General features: G+C 40.3%; 1 protein-coding gene across 1 annotated transcript in view; it reads right to left on the bottom strand.

The window, feature by feature from the left end:
• The window catches only part of LOC118780462 (solute carrier family 26 member 6-like), a 34,239-nt gene extending 23,277 nt beyond the window's left edge, over positions 1-10,962 (bottom strand). The window contains exons 1-2 of the mRNA XM_036532947.1: positions 10,835-10,962; positions 10,381-10,520 (exon numbers count right to left, since the gene is read on the bottom strand). Coding sequence (XP_036388840.1) covers positions 10,381-10,520; positions 10,835-10,962 — 268 coding nt within the window. The remainder of the gene's footprint in view (positions 1-10,380; positions 10,521-10,834) is intronic.
• Between the last annotated feature and the right edge of the window lie 10,718 nt (positions 10,963-21,680).

The raw sequence follows: 21,680 nt of genomic DNA, 5'->3' as shown, positions 1-21,680 counted from the left end.
CACCTGGGAGCAACTATCACCAAAGACCAAAACACAAGGTGGCCATTAAATTTTAACCCAATCATTGAAAAAACACAAAAGAAATTAATTTCATGGTTACAAAGGTTATCCTTGAGAGGAAGAATCTTACTCTCAAAAGCTGAGGGCATATCCAGACTTACTTGAGTGGCTCTCTCTTTGGATGTTGATAGCGTATTATCCAAAAGAATCAACAATATGTTGTTAAATTTTGTGTGGGAAAACATAATTTACTTTCTGAAAAAATCAGTAATAATGAATACAAATCAATGTGGGGGTTTGAATTTTCTGAACTTCACAACTCTAAACAATACATTCAGAATTAATTGGCTTAGACAATTAATTGATAACTCATGATCTACATGGAATTTTATCTCAAATTATGTGTCTTCCAAAGTTGGTGGCCTGAAGTTTCCATTATTGTGCAATTATAATATTAGCAAAATCCCAATCAAATTCAAGTCAAAGTCAAACTTTTATAAGCAGATGCTTTTGGCTTGGTCTCTCATATTTAAACATAACTTCTCACCACATAGGTATTACACTTGGAACAATAAGGACATTCTCTACAAAAATAAGTATTTATTTTTTGAAAATTGGTTTATAAATAATATCATACTTGTTGGTAAACTATTTGACTTGAATGGTAGGCTGTACGACTACTCAGATTTTTTGAGGAACTATCAAATTCCCATAACAGTTAAGGAATATGCAGTCGTTTTCGATGCAATTCCTTCTGGAATCATGATGCTGCTGGGGGGTACTAATTTCCCATGGCCGCTTACTCACACTGTCAACTTATCTGATACTGCTGTGGGTGGTTTGTGCTTCTCAGCAGGGCATCAGAATAATAACAGAACAATTCGAGCTTTATTCCAAAAATTGTTACTATTCCTTACATAATCCCATTTTGGAATGGTATAATAGAGAATGTGCCTTGGAGAAAAGTGTGGTCCTTGCCTCTCAAGTACTTTCTTACTAATGAAGTGAAAGAAGTTTCGTTTAAATTAATTCACAGGTTCTGCCCTGCAAAATTTTTCCTTAAGTGATATAAACGGGACATTGAGTCTGACTGCTCATTTTGTTATAATTCAGATGAATCTGTTTTGGAATTGTTCTCATACAGAGAAATTTTGGTCAGACGTGCTAGAGTTCATCCATACCAGTGGCGGCTGGTGAGCTGTAAACAGGGGAGGCTGAAACATTACCTTTAAATCCATCATTACTTTCAACCTGTTCCCCTTTATCTTCCTTGATTAACAATAAAGCAAATAATTCACAGAATAATTGACACCAATCGCGTAAATGGAGTAAATGATTATGCTCGCGAAACAGCGCAGATTGTCTGTAGTTTGTGGGCTGGCGAAAGCTACAACGTGAGGTTGTTTAATTAACAAGGATGGCATTTATCGATGTAAATTTTGTTAAATGCTCATGACACATCACAGCTTTTGTGAGGTCTGTGTTCTAAACATTGTTCTTTGCACTCAACCTAACATAAACGTTTATTCTCAGTAATTTAAATCGATCTTACTAAATTTAGCTCCATTTTGTAATTTGAATTTTGTAACACAAGAAAGCTATAATGTGAAACATTTAAGAGAAAGCTTTGGAATTAATTGCCACTTAATTGTTCAAATTGCTAATGGTGGCAATATCTGCTTTTCTTTGTGTGGTCTGTGCCTTGTGATGTCCATTGGAACAAAATGTCATTAAAATCTAAGTACATGGACACATGGGTGTTTAAACCTGTTTTTCAGTATAGCACCCCAAAGCGGCCAAATTTCACTAAACTTGCTGTGTGGCACCCAGGCCTCATTGTAAGCATGTGTATTGACTTTTATGCCAATGAACAAAAGCATTGCAGAGATATGGCCACTCTTCCTTTATGGAGACTTCACGGGCGAATTTTTGGGTACACTGCGGCCACATTGTTCAACCTGGCAACTACCCTTTAACAACTGCTGATGATAATGGTCCAAAGAGGTAATACACACCAGCTCATTGTGCCATAACTCTAGGAGGAGGTGGTTAAATGTGTTGTTGACAAAATCAAAGATGGATGAAACACAAAATGGCTGATGCGGAGGTTTCATAAGTTCCCAGTTAGGATCCTTAACTTTGATGAGGCGCAAGAAAGGACTAGTTCGCAAAAGTAGGTTTTTTGAAAAATTGAACATATGATTTTTTTTTCAATAATCCATTACAGTGGCTGAGTCTATTCAATTCATCCTGACCCAGGGATTCAGCGGAAATAAGGATCACAACAACACGGTTCAAAAGTTATAAGCAAAAATGTATTCTGAAATTTGGCCTGTTGGTGGCGCCACAGGGATTGATGGATTCACTCCAAATTTGGTGCCTGGATACCTTTGACTGTGCTCTCTGAGGTGCCAGATTCCACCAACATCCACCTAGGGCTCCTATGGCACGCCATAGAAAACCATTGCAAAAATGATAATACCAAGATGGCTGAGAAACAAAATGGCCGACACACAGGTTTCAAGCTTTCCCAGCTAGGGTCCTTCACTGTGATGATGCACAAGAAATTTGGTTGAACATGGTCTGTAGATGATACGCACCAAATTTGGTGGTGATAGGATCAACGGCCTAGGACTAGTTAGCAAAAGTAGGTTTTTTTTTTCGAAAAATTCAAAATGATGGAAAATCCAATATGGCGGACTTTAAGGTCAATGGGTGCATTCAAATCGTCATGACACAAGGATTCAGGGGGAAAAAAGATCACAACTCTAGGACAAACGGTTCAAAACTTATAAACAAAAATGTACCTTGACGTTTGGCCTGTTGGTGGCGCTCCAGAGATGGATGGATTGACCCCAAATTTGAGGCCTGGATACTTTGGACTGTCCTCTATCAATGTCCCAAATTTCATAAAAATCCACCAAGGGGTTCTATGGACTGCCATAGACTCCCAGAGGAGAAAGTATAATAATAATAGTGAAAAATTCTAACAATTATAATAGGTGCCTAGCACCAAAGTGTGAGGTGGGTGATTTTGAAAATTAATGGGAGTCTATGGGGGAAAAGGGATGAAAAAATGACAAAAACCAGAGAATGAGTGCGGGTACAGCTTAGCTGTATACAAGCACACACAGTTGGTTTGGGGTCGATCTCTCGAAAACTGTGGGAGGAGAAGCGGAACAAAATTTGGTGGAATAAGAAGAAGAAGAATAAAACTATCGGATAACAATATTTGTGCTTGCAATGCTTCGCAGTGCAATCACACTAATAAACAGTGTTGGGCAAGCTACTTGGAAAGTGTAGTGAGGTAAGCTATCAAGTTACTCTACATTAAATGAAGCTTCACTACACTGAAGCTACCCCCAGAGAAATGTAGCAAGCTAAGCTACACCAATATGGCAAAAGTAGTTTACTACATCAGAAGCTACTTTTTTTATTTATTTTTTTAAATTGAACCAACTTCATGCCAAGTCAATGCTATCTCAGTGATCACTTTAACTGTCAGTCAAACAGATACGCAGTTAAAAACAAAATGTTCAGTTCAATTTTTTATTAAATAATAACGGGTGATCGTTACGCTCACTGCTCCAAAACCAATTTGGCAACAGAAACAAATATAAAAAAAATGTGCTCCACATAATAACAAAAAAGTGTCGAGTTCAGTTAAACACATGTATTTCTCAAGGTATGGCCTCTCTGTCCTCAGCGTTACAGGTTCCCTCTGCCATCTTTCCACCAAGTAAACTCAAGCTTGTATGTCTGTTAGGGATGTGCATCTCCATCACTGAGGCCAATGCGATACACATCTCGATGCATTGCCAACGATCTGATACATTAAAGATACATATGAAGCAACTACTAATGCCATACGATACGATTTGACACGATTTGATTCAACACAATGCAATTCAACGCGATACAATGCAATGCAAAATAATATGATGCTATGCAATTCAATATGGTACAGATAGTTTGATTTTATTTCTTTGGTTCTTCTTAAGCAGACAGCAAATCACAAATTAACTAAAAAAGTGCCATTTTTACTTCACATATTTGTCTCTCTAGTGCTGCAACTCAGTAAGCATCTCATTTATGCTGTTTCTTTTTGACTTTTTTGTACTTTATAATGGCATATTTTGCAAATTGCATGTGTCTTGTCAAATTGTCCGTATCTCTTGAATAATCCGAAGTATCGCCAAACAATATGATTTGTAGTAATTCGGTGGAACGTGTGACTCTTTCTCCTCCATGATAATCTGTGACTTGCCTGGACACACTTCCAACTTGCGCGAGACTTGACTAATAGACTTGACAAGAATTGGCCACTGATAGCAGTGGAGATGAGGGAGCGCGCTTGAGAAACAGTTTAGAGCGGAGGAATTCATCTAAATATAAAATTATTGGTCACGTTTTTAAATAATAAAGGCATAGGGCCTCTACTAATAATTATATATAAATAAATCGGATTTTACCGATGCAATGATGTTAGAAACAATGCATCACGGGTTCATCCCAAATTGTATCCGGTGCACACTTTTTTAATCGGGGCAATCGCATCGTGAACTTTTATGCCGGAGCACCGATGCGATTTGGTGAATCTTACCATCCCTAATGTCTGTATTCCCTTACTCCCCTGTCGTAGGCATTATCCCAAGGATTTGTACGTCATGTCACATGATGTCGTACGGAAGTGCTTCTGAGCTTCTGTGGATACGTCCGTGTATGGAGGTGGTGTCATGTACTGGTCCTAGTTTTATTTCAGACCGCAGCAGAAAGATCCAAAGAGGGTTCTGGAAAGATCCGCTGTGCCTGAGCTTCAGAAATGCTAGGGAAAATGTAGCTTGTGTGGACGCTACTGCACTACTTGATCAATAAAAGAGCTTCGCTACTGAAAAACTATATGGTTCAGAAAACAGCAACGTTAACACCACACTACTGAGAAATGTAGTTAAACTAGTAACGCTGTGACTTGTAGCGACGCTACTGCCCAACACTGCTAATAAAACTATCGGATAACAATAGTTGTGCTTGCAATGCTTTGCATTCTAACAATTACAATAGGTGCCTAGCACCTTCAGGGCTTGGCCCCTACTAATAATAATAATAATAATTGTATACTTTATTGATCCCCCATGGGGAAATTCATCCTCTGCATTTGGCCCATCCTACACACACACCAGCAGTTAGCACACACACACATACACCAGGAACTAGGAGCAGTGGGCAGCCGCAGTGCAGCACCCGGGGACAACCTCCAGTTCTTTTGCCAGTGCCTTGGTCAAGGGCATTGATAGGAATATCAACCCTAAACATGCATGTCTTCTGATGGTGGCCCAACGGAAACTCACGCAACCACAGCGAGAACATGCAAACTCCACACAGAAAGGACCTGGGATAGCTGGGATTCAAACCTAGGACTTTCTTGCTGTGAGGCAACAGTGCTAACCACTTAGCCACCATGCTGCCCAGTAGGTAGGGCTTAATACAAGAATTGGCAATACTAAATTTCACCAATTTCTCTGACAGTTCCTGAGCAGTATTTAAGCATTTTATTGCTAAGTTACGATTGCCACCAAGTCATGTGACCATCATTTTTGCACTTATTGTGGTCATAGAGAGAAAGGTGAAGTAGTGGTGAAGTTTCAGGCCTCATCTTTTGTTTTGTAGCAACGGAACATTTAAAATACACCATAAAATGTAATGTGGCTCAAACTGGTTTGACATCTGTATATGACAGATTTTGAAAATACAACACCAAAACAAAATGGTGTACAAAACATGTGACTTTGTAGAGAGGCTGTCCATAAACCTTTACATGCTTGACAAATTTCATAAGATTTGGATCCACCATGTGAGATTTACAGCCAATTGAAAACCAAGTTTTTTCCATTGTGCAAGAAATTGCCCATTTTGTCCTGGTGCACCTTGATTCACATACGAATACAAGTAATTAGATGTGGCATTTTTATCACAATGTAGTTGGATTACCCTGTAATGACTATAGGGACACAGAGTCTCAGGCTGTGACATCTATCAATTCATGAGGATTTGGTTTTTGGGTATTTTATACAATATTTATACAATACTGCAAAATGGTGAAAAATCACACCTTGGAACAACATGTGGCTGAGGGCCCATGTGAGAAAACAGAGGTGCACTAAGGCCATACATCTCCCAAACCCTGTGTTCAAATCCTATGTGCCACCAAGATCACTGCGCTCTGCATGCATGGGGCAATTGACTGTTCCATTCCAATGGGGTCGCTCCTCTCAAACACATTGCCTGTCTGTACTGGTCCTTCAGTGGTGGAATGAACTCCCCATGGGGGTCAAAACAGCAGAACCACTGGCTATCCTCTGAGGCAGACTGATGACTGGCCATCTTCTGAAGCAGACTGCATCTTGGTTCCACCTCAATCCCTGCCCCCTAACACCTGCTACTTGCAGTACTTGTATTTAACTTTATGTGTTGTATTGCCATGTGTTTTGAATTATGTGATGTAGTGACTGATGTATGGTAGTCTACTTGGTTTCCCTTGTCTAGTCATGTTGCACTGTTAATTTAGGGTAGGGCTTAAATAGTATTATGCTCACACTCACAGGTCTGGGAGTATTGTTAGCCTGTTCTGACACTGTTGCACGTTCAACTGAAATGGACACACTTATGTCCTATTGTGCTGGAAGTTGTACTGGCTAAGAGTGTCTGCTAAATGACTGTAATGTAATGTAAATCAAGATTGTCTGAACTTGTGCACATTTTCAGAATCTTCAAGATAAAGTACATAGTATTCTTTATTGCCCTTATGCATGTGTTATTTGCAAGTTACAAATGTGGGGCAAATTCATTAGCCTATATCAGGCATATTTTTCATGCATTAACTATTCCGTCAAATTAGATTTAGCCAACTAAGACATTGGAGAAAGTTTCATGAGAAGAAATTGTTTTCAGTAATGTGCCAATAACCTTTGGTGTCCAAAAATCTCTAGGACTGTCTGTTCCTGAATTAAAACCCAAAATGAATTAAGACCCAACATGGTGGGCCAAACATGACCTCATTTTTATGTTGAGGAATAATAAGAATAATTCCGTATACTAAAGCAAATACTGGTTGAACTTTTTTTTGTCCACGGAAAGAAAACTAGCTGTTATGACACTCGATACATTTTGTAAGTGACCAAATGAATGTAACAAACAGTTCTGTCTACAAAAGCTCAACCAGCATTTGCTTTAGTGTACAGAATTATTCCTGTGCGATTTCATGACACATAATTAATTCTGTAAACTGCTGACTCACAGAATGTATTGGACCAAAGCCCTTTCGTGCACATCATACCTTCAGTAATATAGCCTATGAACATAATTAATTTTGTACTTTAGCAAAACACTGATGTCTACGAAAGTTCAATGAGCCCTTGCTTTGATGGATGGAATGCCTTCTGTAACTGCGGAGTCACAGATTATATTGTGCTAAATCCCTTTCGTGCACATCATACTTTCAGTAATATAGCAAAACAGTTAAGTGGAGAAAATGAACATATGATGGCATGGAATGATCATAGTACAGCGTGCATTTCATGCCATCATAACGCATAAATGCTGGTCTATGACATCTATTACGTGGGCAGAATTACTTTTGTCTACAAAATGAGTTTCTTTTGTCCACAAAGTGCAAAGTGCTTTCAGCCTTTTGTCCACAAAATGAAAAGCACAACAGTCAATTCAGTGCACGACAGGAATCATCCCTTTTGTTTTCTGTGTACGAAGGCATTCTGTCTACGAAAAAAGATCTGTTCCACTTGGTGCCCCATACTGTAAGTGTGTATTGATTGAGATGCCACATCCGTGATATTTCATGTAGCAACTTCACAATTTAAATTAAGTACCCTACACAAGGACTATTTGTACCAATTTTCATTTCATAAAACCAATTAGTTCATGAGTAGTTCATTTTTGAACCCTTTATACAAAACTGCAAAATGCCATATTTGCCCATGTGGCAAAAGGGCATCATTTATCATTGTCTATGCCTGACTACAAACTTGCACAGTGACAACTTTCTACCTGTGACACAAAGTGGTCCTGGGCACTTATATGTAGCACTCACAAACTATCACCTGTCACTCAACTTTACTTGCCTGTGGCAGCCATGTTTTTCAAGGTAGTGATTATTCCTTTGCAATTTAGGTTGACATGAATCTACTTAACAGATCAGTGAAAGTTTTTTACCCCACCGGTTCATGAGAGCTAACATGCTAAATATGCAAATGACCTCAAAATCAAATATAGCAGACACTAATAGGCATGGACAATCGGAGTATGCCAGAATTGCTTTCATACTGTATATCTATGATGTACAGATAATAAGTTATGGTCATTTGAAAATCCAATTTTTCAATCAATATGGCAGTCATACCAGATGACCTTGTGGTACAAGTTATGTAGGTGGTAGTATCAGACGTTTTTTTGGTCAATGGCAATGTTTGCCTAGCCCATACATGAAAAGATAGCTTCAGGATTTTATCTGACAATTGTGTGATCTGTCAAAATGTGGCTTCTGAAGTACTATTCTAAGCCAAATACATAGCATCTGGTAGGGAGTCTCAGAAGGAATAGAGCCAGGAGGGATGGTCAGGGTAGCTGCAAATGGAGCAATGTGAAAATGTAAAATGTGGAAAAGTTGCATTACTTTCCTGAAATGTACAGAAAATTTAGATTTCTGTTTATTTGTATAATGATGATTTTGTTCTTAAACTAGATGCTTGTGGATGTTTTATGCTATGAATGTGTTTACTCGTGCTAATAGCAAGCACTATTTTCACTTGCTGTTAACACAAGTAAGTAACACCCCAACAATATCATACAAGGTTATTATGACTTCCAAGTTACAGGTATAGCTGAAATATTGCTGAAAGGGAAAAATGGAATCTATTTTCTTTGAATCAGAGATCAGAGAAACAACAAAAAATAAAAAGAAAGAAAACAATTTAACACGTGCTTCATAGTGTGAGCAATGGAGTGTTTGGGAAAGTCAGTAAATCACTGGCTGAAATAAACACATGTTTGGAAGGACTCCAAAGTCTAAACAAAAAGTCTAAACTTGTCCTTATGTGGTCTTGTCTGAAAATGAAATTTGTATCCACCACACAGAAGGTATGTCAGGGTAGACATTACAGATCTAAACCAGGAGTAAAAAGGCGTACAGTTATGTAATTCAAACCATAATTCAAAGAGGCTACATTAATTCTATGCAAGCCTCAATCATAGCCCTATTCTCAAGAGTGATTAGGGCATAGGGTCCTCTTTTTGCCGATCATCTGCTGGCTTATGAATGTCATGTTTAATGGTCAGATTGTGAAGGACACGGGAGAACAATGTGATCTTGCACACCTTTTCAGGTATGTACAATAATGTGCTGCCTGCTTTGTCCACAAATATCCACTGGCCTTCTAGCACAGCAATTACACACTCCATCGCCAACTGAGTGTACACATGTACATGGCAGTATGTTATCTCCCATGTTGTTTTTGGGTTGGCAAGCAGTGTCATCAGCCTAGTGTTAAGCACATATACCCTATCACCTCTAGTATAGATAGATTCACAATTACAATTTGGCGAATAAGTTAATTATAAGCCAACTGATTAGATTAGTTAGGTAAGTATATGACAAAGGTGTAAGGTCCAAAGGTCACAAAGCTGAAGGAGACGAAGCTAGCAAAACGTTGCTTCATTTGAGTAATAGCTTTGACAATGTTTCTATGGCTAAGTATGGTATCTATGGTTAAACTGATAGTTTTGAATTTATAAACCTACTATAAGCAATAAAGGGCAAACAGATTTAATTGTTTAGCATGAAGGAGACAATATAAATGGTTGTCTGTTAACATTACAAGAGTCCATTCAACAGTGAACAAAAAACTGACAATAACAGGGTTGGGAAAGTAAGTAAGGTGATATTAACTACATTCACATTATTCTACAGTGAAGACAGAGTGCAAAGGTCGGTATAGCCAGTTCATAGTACACTCAGGCACTATGACAGGAATAATATAGCAAGTGACGCTCTGCATTGCTGTTGTCAGAAACAAAGTACCTCACATGTATTATCACAAAATATCTCACATGTATTATTAAGCGCAATGCTTAGAGAACCAAATTGCAATTTGAAAGATGATATTCTTTTAAATTTATTTGGCTAGAACTTGCATACTTTTTTGGCCACAGCTTCACTCATATCTAAGTATTATCAGTAAGGCCCGAGGAACACACATTGAGTGAGAGAAGGCTAGATGGAAAGAAAATGTTGTGAGACAGGAGGATTCATTTAGATTCAACGTTTCAGGTATACAGGTGTGAGACAGGAGAGCAGGCGTGCAGTCTTACCCTGGGGCAGGTGCATGATGCCAACACTGAGGCCAGACACCAGGTCCCCTGCAGCACAGTCTCGAAAGGAGTAGCGGGGCAGCCAGGAGAGAACAGGAACACACCTCAACACACATTGCTGCAGCCTGGGACCTGAACACCTGAGAGGTACCAACACTGCATCTCACTAAAACATAGTAAAACATACTGATACTAAGTTAAAATGAGAGTGGAAGATATTGAGACCCTGGTACCAAGACTCACGTACATTTAGACACACTACAATTCTCAACACTGACACCCACTGATCCCAAAACTCACTAAAACTGACACTAAAACACAACAATGAGACACAGTGAAATATATTGGTACAAAAATTCACTGACACTGAGACATTGGTTCATAAATATTACACTAATGTGAACTAAGACTTCTGAATGAAATGCACAAAAATGTTTTCATGGCCTGGTCTTACCGCAGTGAATCATGGAGTTTGTCTGAGAGTGATGTTTTACTGTTACATTTCTCTGCCACGTCCTCAACACTCAGCTCATCAAACACCTCCCTTTGAACTTCGTAGCCCACACCTTGTCTCTCTGCCATGGTTATACCTTAGATAGGGCCAGCCCTTCTATTTAAAACTGAGTATGTGAGTACCTCTCTTCCTCCTCCCCTTCTCACTCAACATCCCAGTGTGCTGTTGGTAGCTCAGTCTCTGAAGGTGGAGTCTGAGTTAAATATTCCATATGAAGTTAGCAGGGATAGGATTAGAGAAAACTGCTAAATGCCGAATGTAATACGTACAGACATATATCAAAAAGGGCGCTCCCGAGAGGGTCAGACAGTAAAAGTGCTTGTTTGTCTAAAACTGCAGGCTGAGCCTGCTCCTCTATGCTTGGTGCAGATGTGTCAGCCAGGATCCTCTCATCTCTCCACTCTCAATGCCCTGTGACTTATGTACTCAGATAGTACATAGTGTCAGAAACATGCGCCTGTCCTCCAATAGCATTTTGGGCACTGTGGGGACACAGTGTGAAAAATGGTCACGGTTGGTGTGCATAGCAAAGGATTGCACACAACTCACCTTGCACTCCTCCATGGGTTCAACAAATGTCTTTGTGGTGGTAATGAACTTAAAAATGCATATTTGGTGACTATTAAAGGGTGAAAAATAAATTAATTAAATGATACAAAGAAAACATTACCAATCATTGACTTTTTACGAATTAACTAATTCAATTGTAAGAAACCTGTTAAAATGTGTACTGAAATAAGGCATGAAGATCAGAAATTGCTCAGATCGACCCAGATGAAAGCTGGCTCGTACTCTGCTACAAATATACAAGCCAGCTCCAAGACCAAGAGAATGTATTGCATATCTCCTTGATTACTTTCCCTGAGCCTTTCTTAACAGGTCAGGTCCAGTTTATTCATTCTAAACAAAATGTTTGGGTTTGTAATTCATCAGCACATTTGTAAAGAATTACTGATAAAAACTAAAAAAGTGCATTGCCTGAAGAAAATGCAGAGTGTGATTGCCACCCGGCAGCGAAAACGTGCTAATGTATATAAGACGATCTCTAGGATGTGGCTAAGTGGTTGCTAGGGTGCTGCTAAGTGGTTCCTAGGGTTTTGCTGGGTGGTTGCTAAGCTGTTGCTATGTGGTTGCTAGGGCGTTGTTGGGTGGTTGCCAGAGTGTTGCTAAGTGGTTGCTAGGTGGTTGCTAGGGTAAACAATATGGTCGCTGGGGCATTGCTAGGGTATTGCTGGGTGGTTGCCAGGGTGTTGCTAAGTGGTTGCTAGGGTAAACAATATGGTCAATGGGCACTGCTATGGCGTTGCTGGGTGGTTGCCAAAGTGTTGCGAAGTGGTTGCTATGTGGTTGGTAGCATGTTGCTAGGCGGATGCTAGGGTGTTGCTAAGTGGTTGCTAAGCTATTGCTAGGGTAAACAGCATGGTTGCTGGGGACGCACCCACCTTTGATGAATGTTGGGTCACATGACCCAAAGCAGTATACCAGGTCCCGTGTCTATTGGTCAAATGGTGACCAAGCAGTAAGACTTTGAAAACTGAATTGAAGTGGGTCAGTATGGCTTTCAATGAGTGTTGGGTGATTTGACCCAAGGCAGCATATGTGGTACGATGGCTGTGACCGAGCAGTAAGACTTTGAAAAATGAATTGAGGTCAATTGGAGGATGGAAGGATGAGTTAACGACAAAAAGACGAGTGCGGGTCAGTATGGATTTCAGTGAGCGTTGGATGGCGTGACCTGAGCCAGCATATGAGGGACGTTTGCTGATGGCCTAAGTGTGACCGTGTGATAGGGCTTAATTGAAGTCAATGGCAGGATGGAGAGATGAATAAATGAGTAAAAAAACTGATTAAAAAAGTGACAAAAAGACAAGTGCAGGTCAAGACGGTCTTGGATGAGTGTTGGGTGATTTGTCCCAAGGCAACAGTTGTGGTATGGTGGCTATGGGGTGAAAAGTGACCGAATGGGAAGGCCATGAAGTGTGAGGGGGTGATTTTGAAAATGAATGGGAGTCTATGGGAAAAAAGGGATGAAAAAATGACAAAAACCAGAGAACACGTGCAGGTACGACTTAGCTGTACACAAGCACACTGATCATGGTCAGAGTGGTTGGGTTACAGTTGGTTTGGGGTTGATATCTCGAAAACTGTGGGAGGAGAAGCGGGACAAAATTTGGTGGAATAAGAAGAAGAAGAAGAAGAAGAAGAAAACTATCGGAGAACAACAGTTGTGCTTGCAATGCTTCGCATTGCAATCACACTAATAAAATTATTGGATAACAATAGTTTGTTTGCTTTGCAATCACACTAACTAGAAAAGTGCATTTCCTGAAGAAAATGCAGAGTGTGATTGCAACCCAGCAGTGAAAACATGCTAACGCATATGAGACAATATACGTTGTTAATGTGTAATGACATTAAAAAGTCTAGTTCTCCCATGTAAGACAACCCCACTTTTCAGACGTAGACGTTTCAGAAGTAGAAAAAAACCCTGTCTTATATTCTGGCCAATATGGAAAGTCCAAGTGTTTCTTCTACACTATTTATTCTTCTACATTATTAGTTGTGGCAGTATGTCAAAAGGTGCAGGAGATGTGCCTATTTTAAGTGCTACAATCCGATTGTTTCTTAGCAACCATGCCATTTGGACATTGATGTCCAAATGTGTTCATTTCCCAGTTAGGACCTGACATGTAATGACGTAATGATCTACAAAAATTGGTTGCAATATCTGATTTTCTTTGTGTGGTCTGTGCCTTTTGATGTCCATTGGAATAAAATGTCATTAAAATCTAAGTACACGGAAACATGGGTGTTTAAACCTGTTTTTCAGTATAGCACCCCAAAGTGGCCAAATTTCACTAAACTTGCTGTGTTCCACCCAGGCCTCATGGTAAGCATGTGTACCGAGTTTTATGCCAATGAACAAAAGCATTGCAGAGATATGGCCACTCTTCCTTTATGGCACCTTCACGGGCAAATTTGTGGGTACACTGCAGCCACATTGTTCAACCTGGCAACTATCCTTTAACGACTCTTTAAGACAATGGTCCAAAGAGGTAATACACAAAACCTCATTGTGCCATAACTCTAGGAGGAGGTGGTTAAATGTGTTGTTGACAAAATCAAAGATGGATGAAACACAAAATGGCTGATGCGGAGGTTTCATAAGTTCCCAGTTAGGATCCTTAACTTTGATGAAGCACAAGAAATTTAGCTGAAATATCTGCTTTTCTGCCAGAGTAAACGGGATTTAATTTTTTTAATGATATAATGCCCTCAAGTGGCCAAGTTTCATGAAACTTGGTGCATACCCAGTATTCCAACAAAGTGTACCAAGTTGATGGTGGTGATAAGATCCACAGTCTAGGACTAGTTCACAAAAGTACCTGTAAATCAGCTCCTGAAAAAAAATATAACAGGAAATGGGCAGTATAGGTGCAGAATATTTGGTTATTTTATATAAGAAATGGCTAATTTGTAAGTTTGCTCCGACTTTCATCGTTTAGCTAGCGTTATTCAGTTCAGTGGAGACGGTAGCCTAGTTAACGTTAGCTAAGTTAGCGTAGGATTCAGAAAACGTAACTTGAGGGACGAGTCATATGATCAATATGACATTTGAAAAGTGCGATCAAGTACAAAGCTAAAAATCTGTCCCTCATGTTACGTTGCCCACTGATTTACAGGTACTTTTCTTACTTGAAATAAGAAAAGTAAAAAGAAAAGTAGCAGCCTATACTATGACAAAACACAAATGTAAAACACAAACACAAAAGATAAATAAAACAAAAGTTTATCAAATGTTGTGCTTATAATTCCGGTGTTGTCATATCACTGCTTAAATGAGCTGCACCCAGGGTAATGCTCAATAGCAAGTACTCAAGTACACAGCATCTCAATCTCTGATAGGTTGCATTCTCTGTCCTCACAATCTTACAAGACTGTTCTCGTCAAGGACACTTGGCAAGAATGTTCTTCTCAAGAACACAAGTACGTTCTTGGCGTTCTTGGTATTGATAAACAGGCATGAAATTTGGTTGAAACATCTTCTTTGGTTCCAAAGTGATAGGCATTTGAATTTTTTTCTCTGTTTTTCTGGTATAGCACCCCCACGTGGCCAAATTTCATGAAACTGGTGGGTACCCAATATTCCCCCTGGCAATTAAGTATACCAAGCAAGCATTGTTGACATAGGCAATGGGTGCACTCGAATCGCCATGACCCAAGGATTCAGGGGAAAAAAGATTACAACCCTAGGACAAATGGTTCAAAGGTTATAAGCAAAAATGTACCTTGAAATTCGGCCTGTTGATGGCACTACAGAGATGGATGGATTGACCCCAAATTTGATGCCTGGATATTTTTGACTGTCCTCTATCAATGTGCCAGATTTCATAAAAATCTATCAAGGGGTTCTGTGGGCTGCCATAGACTCCCATTGCAGAAAGCATAATGTCGGGCGGTGGTTCGGGCAGCCCGGGGAGTTGCGTGTGGGCAGGGCACAGTGTTTATTGAATAATAGAATAACGAGCAAGTGATGCTAGGCACCTGTGAGTGGGGTGTGTAGGGGAGCTTTGCAGCCTTTTAAAAGGCAGCGGGTTGGGGTGGAAAGGGGAACAGCTGCCTGGAGGAAAGCAGAAGGAGTGTGTGGGGAAGTGCTCTGTCTTGGTGTGTGTTAGGTTGCTTTTTGAGGTTTTTTTTTTGTATTAGTTTCTTGGGGGGTTTTCTTTTGGTTTTTGTTTGCGTGTTGGTGTTCATGTTGGACTTCTGCAGGGCAGAGCGTCTCTGGAGCAGAGCTTCGGGGAAGAGGAAGACTGATGACCACAGACCTGTCACGGAGAAGCTGCAGCCCAGCTGGTCGACTGGTGCAAACAGCAGGAGCGTCCGCCCTGCTAACCGTAAGGAAAGTATTGCATTCCGTCCTGCATGAGGCGTGTGTGTGTGTGTGTGACCAGGAGTGGCTCCGTTGGGCTTCAGTTCCCTCTTCACGTTTGCAGGAGTTGCAGAGGGCGGTGAGGGAACAGATCAGGGAGGCAGCATAATTCCACCCAGCAGCACGACTACATGGAGCCTGGTGTCCAGACAACAAAGGACTCTTCTGGGACACGAGGGTGTTTTGGGGGGTTCTTTTTCTTTTGTTATTTGTAAGATTTGTGTGTGTGTGTTTGGTTTTTTTTTTTTTTTTTTTTTTTTTTTTTTTTTTTTTTTTTTTTTGTGTTCCTGCTTGGGGGGGAAAGTGACCAGCAGCCTGTTCTGTTCTGTAAAACAGCCTGTTCTGTGTGTGCATGTATGTGTGAGCGCTCCCGATGGCAGCCTGTGACCCCCACCTGCGGGACTGGCTCACCTTGGCCAGAGGGAGGTGCCAACTGCAGCTTGTGAGGGGGAATTGCAGTGCTTTCTGCCAGAGTGTGAGAGTGTGAGGGTGTGAGGGGACCACTACTGTGCGCTGTGGCTTTGGAGTGTGCACTTGGCACCCCCCACAGGTATCCTTTGGGAGGGAGGGGCTATGTTTCCGCCAGGGCTTACAGTGGGAAGAGCAGGCAAAGGGGGTGACTCCAGGGTGTGTTGTCATTGAGTTTTATAAGTGTAAGATTTTTAACCCTAACTTTTATAAAGTTTGGTTTGCTACCTACCTGGTCTCACATTGTGGTGGGCTGACAGTGGTCGGGGTAGTTCGGTGTCCGGGTCTGCTAACCCGTGACATAATGGTGGAAAAATTCTAACAATTACAATAGGTGCCTAGCACCTTCAGTGCTTGGCCCATAATAAAGCATAACAGATAACAATAGTGTGTTTGCTTTACAATCACACTAATTAGGAGGAAAAAATGGAACTTACAAGTTATGAGAAAGATGACAAATAGTCATTGAAGTGAAAATTAAGGCCCAACTGGCATTAACATGTATCCCCACATGCGTCTCCAGTGACCACTTGTGATCGGATCTCACTTCCCTGCTCTATATGCAAATAAACATGTAAATTTCCGTATGTAGGCTACGTGTTTATTTGCAAATGTAAGTTTACACATCATTTAACGGTCTGCTTGAACGAATCTTGTTATGACTGTCGTTATGAAATAATGCGTGTTGTATCTGTAAATGAAAACCTAGTTGACTAGCAAGCTAGATTCCATTCATCACTGAAATTAAATACCATTAACTCAGTCGCACCTGATATTCTGTTTCTTTGAAAAAGGCATAAAAGCTAGATTAGAACATTTTGAACTTCACTGTATTTGTCTGGCACCTTGCCAGTATGGTTGAATTAAATAGTCTAAGAAAGATATTGTTTCCAAAGTTAATCACTGAAATGAAAATTTCATAATATAGTTTATCAAAGGGTGTTTGCTGTTTTGCTAGTGTTGTGAATACATCTATGAATTACTTTTCTAAAACCGTAGTGCACTTGTTATGGAAGAAGGGACATTCTAAAATGCTTAACCTGAAAGGGCTTAATGTGGCTTAATGTTTCAAAACATCGATCAATGACCACCAAATTTCTGACATCGCTTGTCATAAACACTTCCACCTGTCAAAAAATCAAAACTGAAATCCTATGAGTATGGACGCTTTTTTGATAGGAGATCGTGTTAAGCCACAATAAGCTTTTTCCTTATAATGGACGTCAATGGAGAGGAAAACGTAGTGAGATAACGACCATACTCATAGGATTTCGGTTTTGATTTTTTTGACACGAAAAACGGACAGATGTCCAAGAGAAATTTGGTGATCATTGATCGCAGTTTTGAAACATTAAGCCACGTTAAGTGTTTTAGAATGTCCCCTTGATATCCACGATCGTTGTTGTTGTTGCATGTTATCGCACTAAAACGCTTTAGCACGTAACTTATTTTTCATGCTATGTAGTGCACAATATAGCATTTGCTATAATTTTAACGTTAAATCGCTGTTCCCTCAAAGCTAAAATTAGCTAGAATTTTTCCAATCTCGTGTTCTAATCGCACCGGTTTTAGCTTACGTGCTAAACAGCTAATCACACCGGTGTGAACGTCATTGGTGCGCGAGTGAGTCCGTACTTCCGCTTAAGCAGAGGATGTCAGTTGAGTAGGCGGTCCTTCAATGTGGCCTAGGACGCGTTTGTGTTCACACTTGTGGTGTTCAAAACAATTCTTTTTAGTGATTCTGTTCTTTACGTTCAGTTCAATAAAATGATTTGAATCTTTGACTCACTGATTCATTCATTTCTATATCCATTCGGGCGGCATACACAAATCTATAAATAGTTTTATTGCATTTTAAAAGTTACTCTACATTGTTACAAACATCATGTCCATTATTAGCCTGCTCTACAGCAAAACAGCACGTGTGAAACCAAATGTCAATGAAATTAATAATTAAATCGTAATATTCATTACGTGAAATTGCACCATGCTATTCAAACAATCATGCAGCCGCAAAGTATACTTCGTCTTTAGGAAGGTAATAGAACCCCACATTTTAACGCGTATAATAGCCTAAGTACATGTAATTTGCGAAAACTAAAAAAAAGCACTGAGGAAACAAGAGCCACGCTTATATCTGAAGCGAATAACTTAGTTTTACAAGTTTTGAACTAACCCAGCCCAAACATTTTAATATATTTGTAGGCCTAGTCAGTGATGATGTATTTTTATTTGTTGTTAATGTAGACATAGTATGCTACAAATGTGATGCATAGGCTTATGCATCACACTTCTATTTTGTTTTGTAGCCTACTATGTTGATTTGTCAGTATTGATTAATAAGGACTTTATTCACGTTAAAAGGAAATGTGATGTCAACATTAAATACATCGTAGCCTACATAAAATTGCAGTTGTGATAAACAAGAACTGCGATACATTGTGCACACCTAAAATATGCTACTGCTGAAAATATAAATATAAAATAATATTGGAGGTAGATGAGCAAAATAATATTTAATATTGTTTTTAATCCCTATAATAATGTCACGGAAGTGCTCTGATTCCTTTTGCATCGTCACAGTCAATGGCGGATGTAGCCCAAGCCTGCTATACTGAGAACTAGAGATTCTGGCAACACGTAATCAACAGGTCTTCATAGTCAGTGAATCTTTGGAGTCCGAACAAACTGGTGAACTGAGGACTCACAGTTCCTTTGAGTCCAAACAAACTGGTGAACTGAGGAACTTGTCAACAGTTCATCAGGTCAGTAGGTGGAGTTTAGAGTCTTCATAGTCACTGGATCTTTTGCATTGTCCCACATCGTCAGCTGTGCCGAGATGGCCAGTGGGAGATGCTTCGAGAGTTTTAGCATTTCAGCCATTGGCTAGTTGTTGTCATGAATGTACTGCTGATACAGTTCTGTGATAGGCTGCTTTGTGGACAGACCACATATCTAATATCCACTGGAGGGAGAGTTACAGCTGCTATGTCAGCTAATCAGCGCGCATGTTTGCAAAGAGGAAAGAACGAATCTTTTAGACTAGGGATTCAGTACACTCAGTTCACCTCAAAGATTCATTCAAAAGGATTCGTTTGTTCACGAACTGCACATCACTAGTTCACACTGCTAAAAGAATGTGGCCATATGCGTCCCAGACCACCTCCAAAAGTGGTTTGAGAGATCGGATCTCAATGTGTCCTAAATGCGTCTTTGGTGCGTTCACACCTGTACTTAGTGCTGTCCACTTGTGATCGGATCACCCAAGATGCATGTTAATACCAGGTGTGAACAGGGCCTACATGTTCCTGAGGAAAACAGAAGTACAATGAGTATCAATAGATTAAACAAATTTTATTAGTTATAGCACATTTTTACAATCAATTTTGTCACAAACCCCTGTACATGTAGCATAGTGCTGTGTCCTGAGACAAAAAAACAGACAACCCAGGCCAATTGGGAAAAAACTGGAAAATTCTTCCCTGACCCTGATAAATGCCAGGCCTCTGGAAAGACCCCTGGAAAATAATGGAAATGTTAACATTGGCATAACACATAAAGGGCATCAGTCCATCACAGCAGTTCCATTTCACAGCTAATGAGGTGGATAGGGGATTTAATGTTGGCCTCTGGCAGGTATGAGTGGGAACCCTCCTTCTGAGTCTGGATGGTGCAACAGTGGTCCAGGCATCATGTTTATTATGGATGGCTAATATAGCTGGTAACAGTGCTATCGAAGTGCTTGTTGCTCAGATGGAAGGGGAGACAGAGGAAGAGAGAGCGAAAGAGAGTGAATGCAATGGCTAGAATGGGATGACCACAGAATTTAGGTCCAGTAAGTCATGAGACAGTGTAACATTAGGTAGCCTTAGCAGAGATAAACTACTGTAACATGCAAGGGGGTTGTCAGCAGAAAGGTTAACATCTGATGCTGTCCAAGCTCAATTCAGAGCAGGAACCAGCTAAAAGCAAGGGACAGTCCAGGTGGAAATGAGGTGAAAGTGAAGACAGTTCATAGCATCTGAAGTTTTTCTATAGCCATGGGCCACTCTCCACCTCAGTACCCAATGTGATTATAATTTAGCATAAGGGTAGGTTTTTGGTTTACACTTAAAAACTGGGCCCAATTCCTGAACATAAACTGTGCAAAAGACTCTACCACCAGATTTCTGTCTACTTTTAGAGACCATTTGCATCATCATTTCTTTCTGCTTTTCTTATTGTTAATGGCATTTTAACCAGCATTCAGGAAAATGTTGCAAGTACAACAAAAAAGGAATCTGATGTCAAGGAATGAGAAATCTGCTTGTATGCACTCTCACACACTGAGTAGCTGGACCACTTTTTCACTTGCTTACCCAACACATCTGAAATAACAGTGAAACTGAGGGGGCAGTTTGACCCGTGCAATAGGTTCAGGCTAAGGTTGCTGTCGTAGTGGGGTGTCAGTGAGGACACAGGAGTCAGGTTTCTGGTTCAGAACTTTATTGAGGGATTTGCGTGGGGTTTAGTGTTTGTAGTGGGTGGTTTCCTAGGCACAGATACACACTAATACTCTGTCCCCAAGGGTTTGGTCTCCCCAGGTCTTCACCCCACAGGTATTGGTGCAGTACTGAGTTGGGGGTGGTCACCACTACTTTTATATTGTCCCTATCCTTGGTCCTGTTGGGGTTCCTGTTGGTGGCCAAAGGATATGGACAGGTCAGAGGGCAAATGGTGACCTGGGGGCTGTCCTTGGGAATGCGCCTGTGCCTCGGGTTATCTGTGGGGGTCCTGCTGATAAGGGGAGCAGCAGGACCGGTTTGGGCAGGTTACTGAGTTGTAAATAAAGGGTCTGTGAGAGGTGGGGGTTGTGTGCACAGAAGCAAAGGAATGTGGCCCTTTTCTACAAACAGGGTTGCATTTTAATAGACCCCTAATAAGCTTTAAACTTTGAACTCTTCCACTCTAGTGAAGCGCTGAGCCTGTACTATTTATCAGCTCCTATCTGGGTGCTGTGTCACAAGCCTCCGCCCCCAAGCTCAGTAGACACACAAGTAGCGTGTAGATGTTTTTCTGTGCTCTTTTGTGCTATAGGTAGAAAACAAGTCAACATAAAAGAGCTATAAATCACTGTGATCCATACAAATTAAGTCATCAGTCTCTGTTTTGCACAAACACATTTCCCATACACACACACACACGCACACACACACAGGGTAAATCCACACATAAATAAGCAATGCCAAGGAAAAAATCTTCAAAATTTATATTCACATTGTATTCTTCTACTGAAAAAAGACATGACTTTTGTGGAAAGCATAATTTAATATGATGGTACGGTCATACTTAAGGATGGAACACAGTAACTATGAATTAAGATTTGCCAGAGTAGCCAAATTGATTTGT

The sequence above is a fragment of the Megalops cyprinoides genome, chromosome 7, assembly GCF_013368585.1.
Source record: "Megalops cyprinoides isolate fMegCyp1 chromosome 7, fMegCyp1.pri, whole genome shotgun sequence".
NCBI lineage: Eukaryota > Metazoa > Chordata > Actinopteri > Elopiformes > Megalopidae > Megalops > Megalops cyprinoides.
This window is presented reverse-complemented; position numbering and strand designations above follow the sequence as displayed.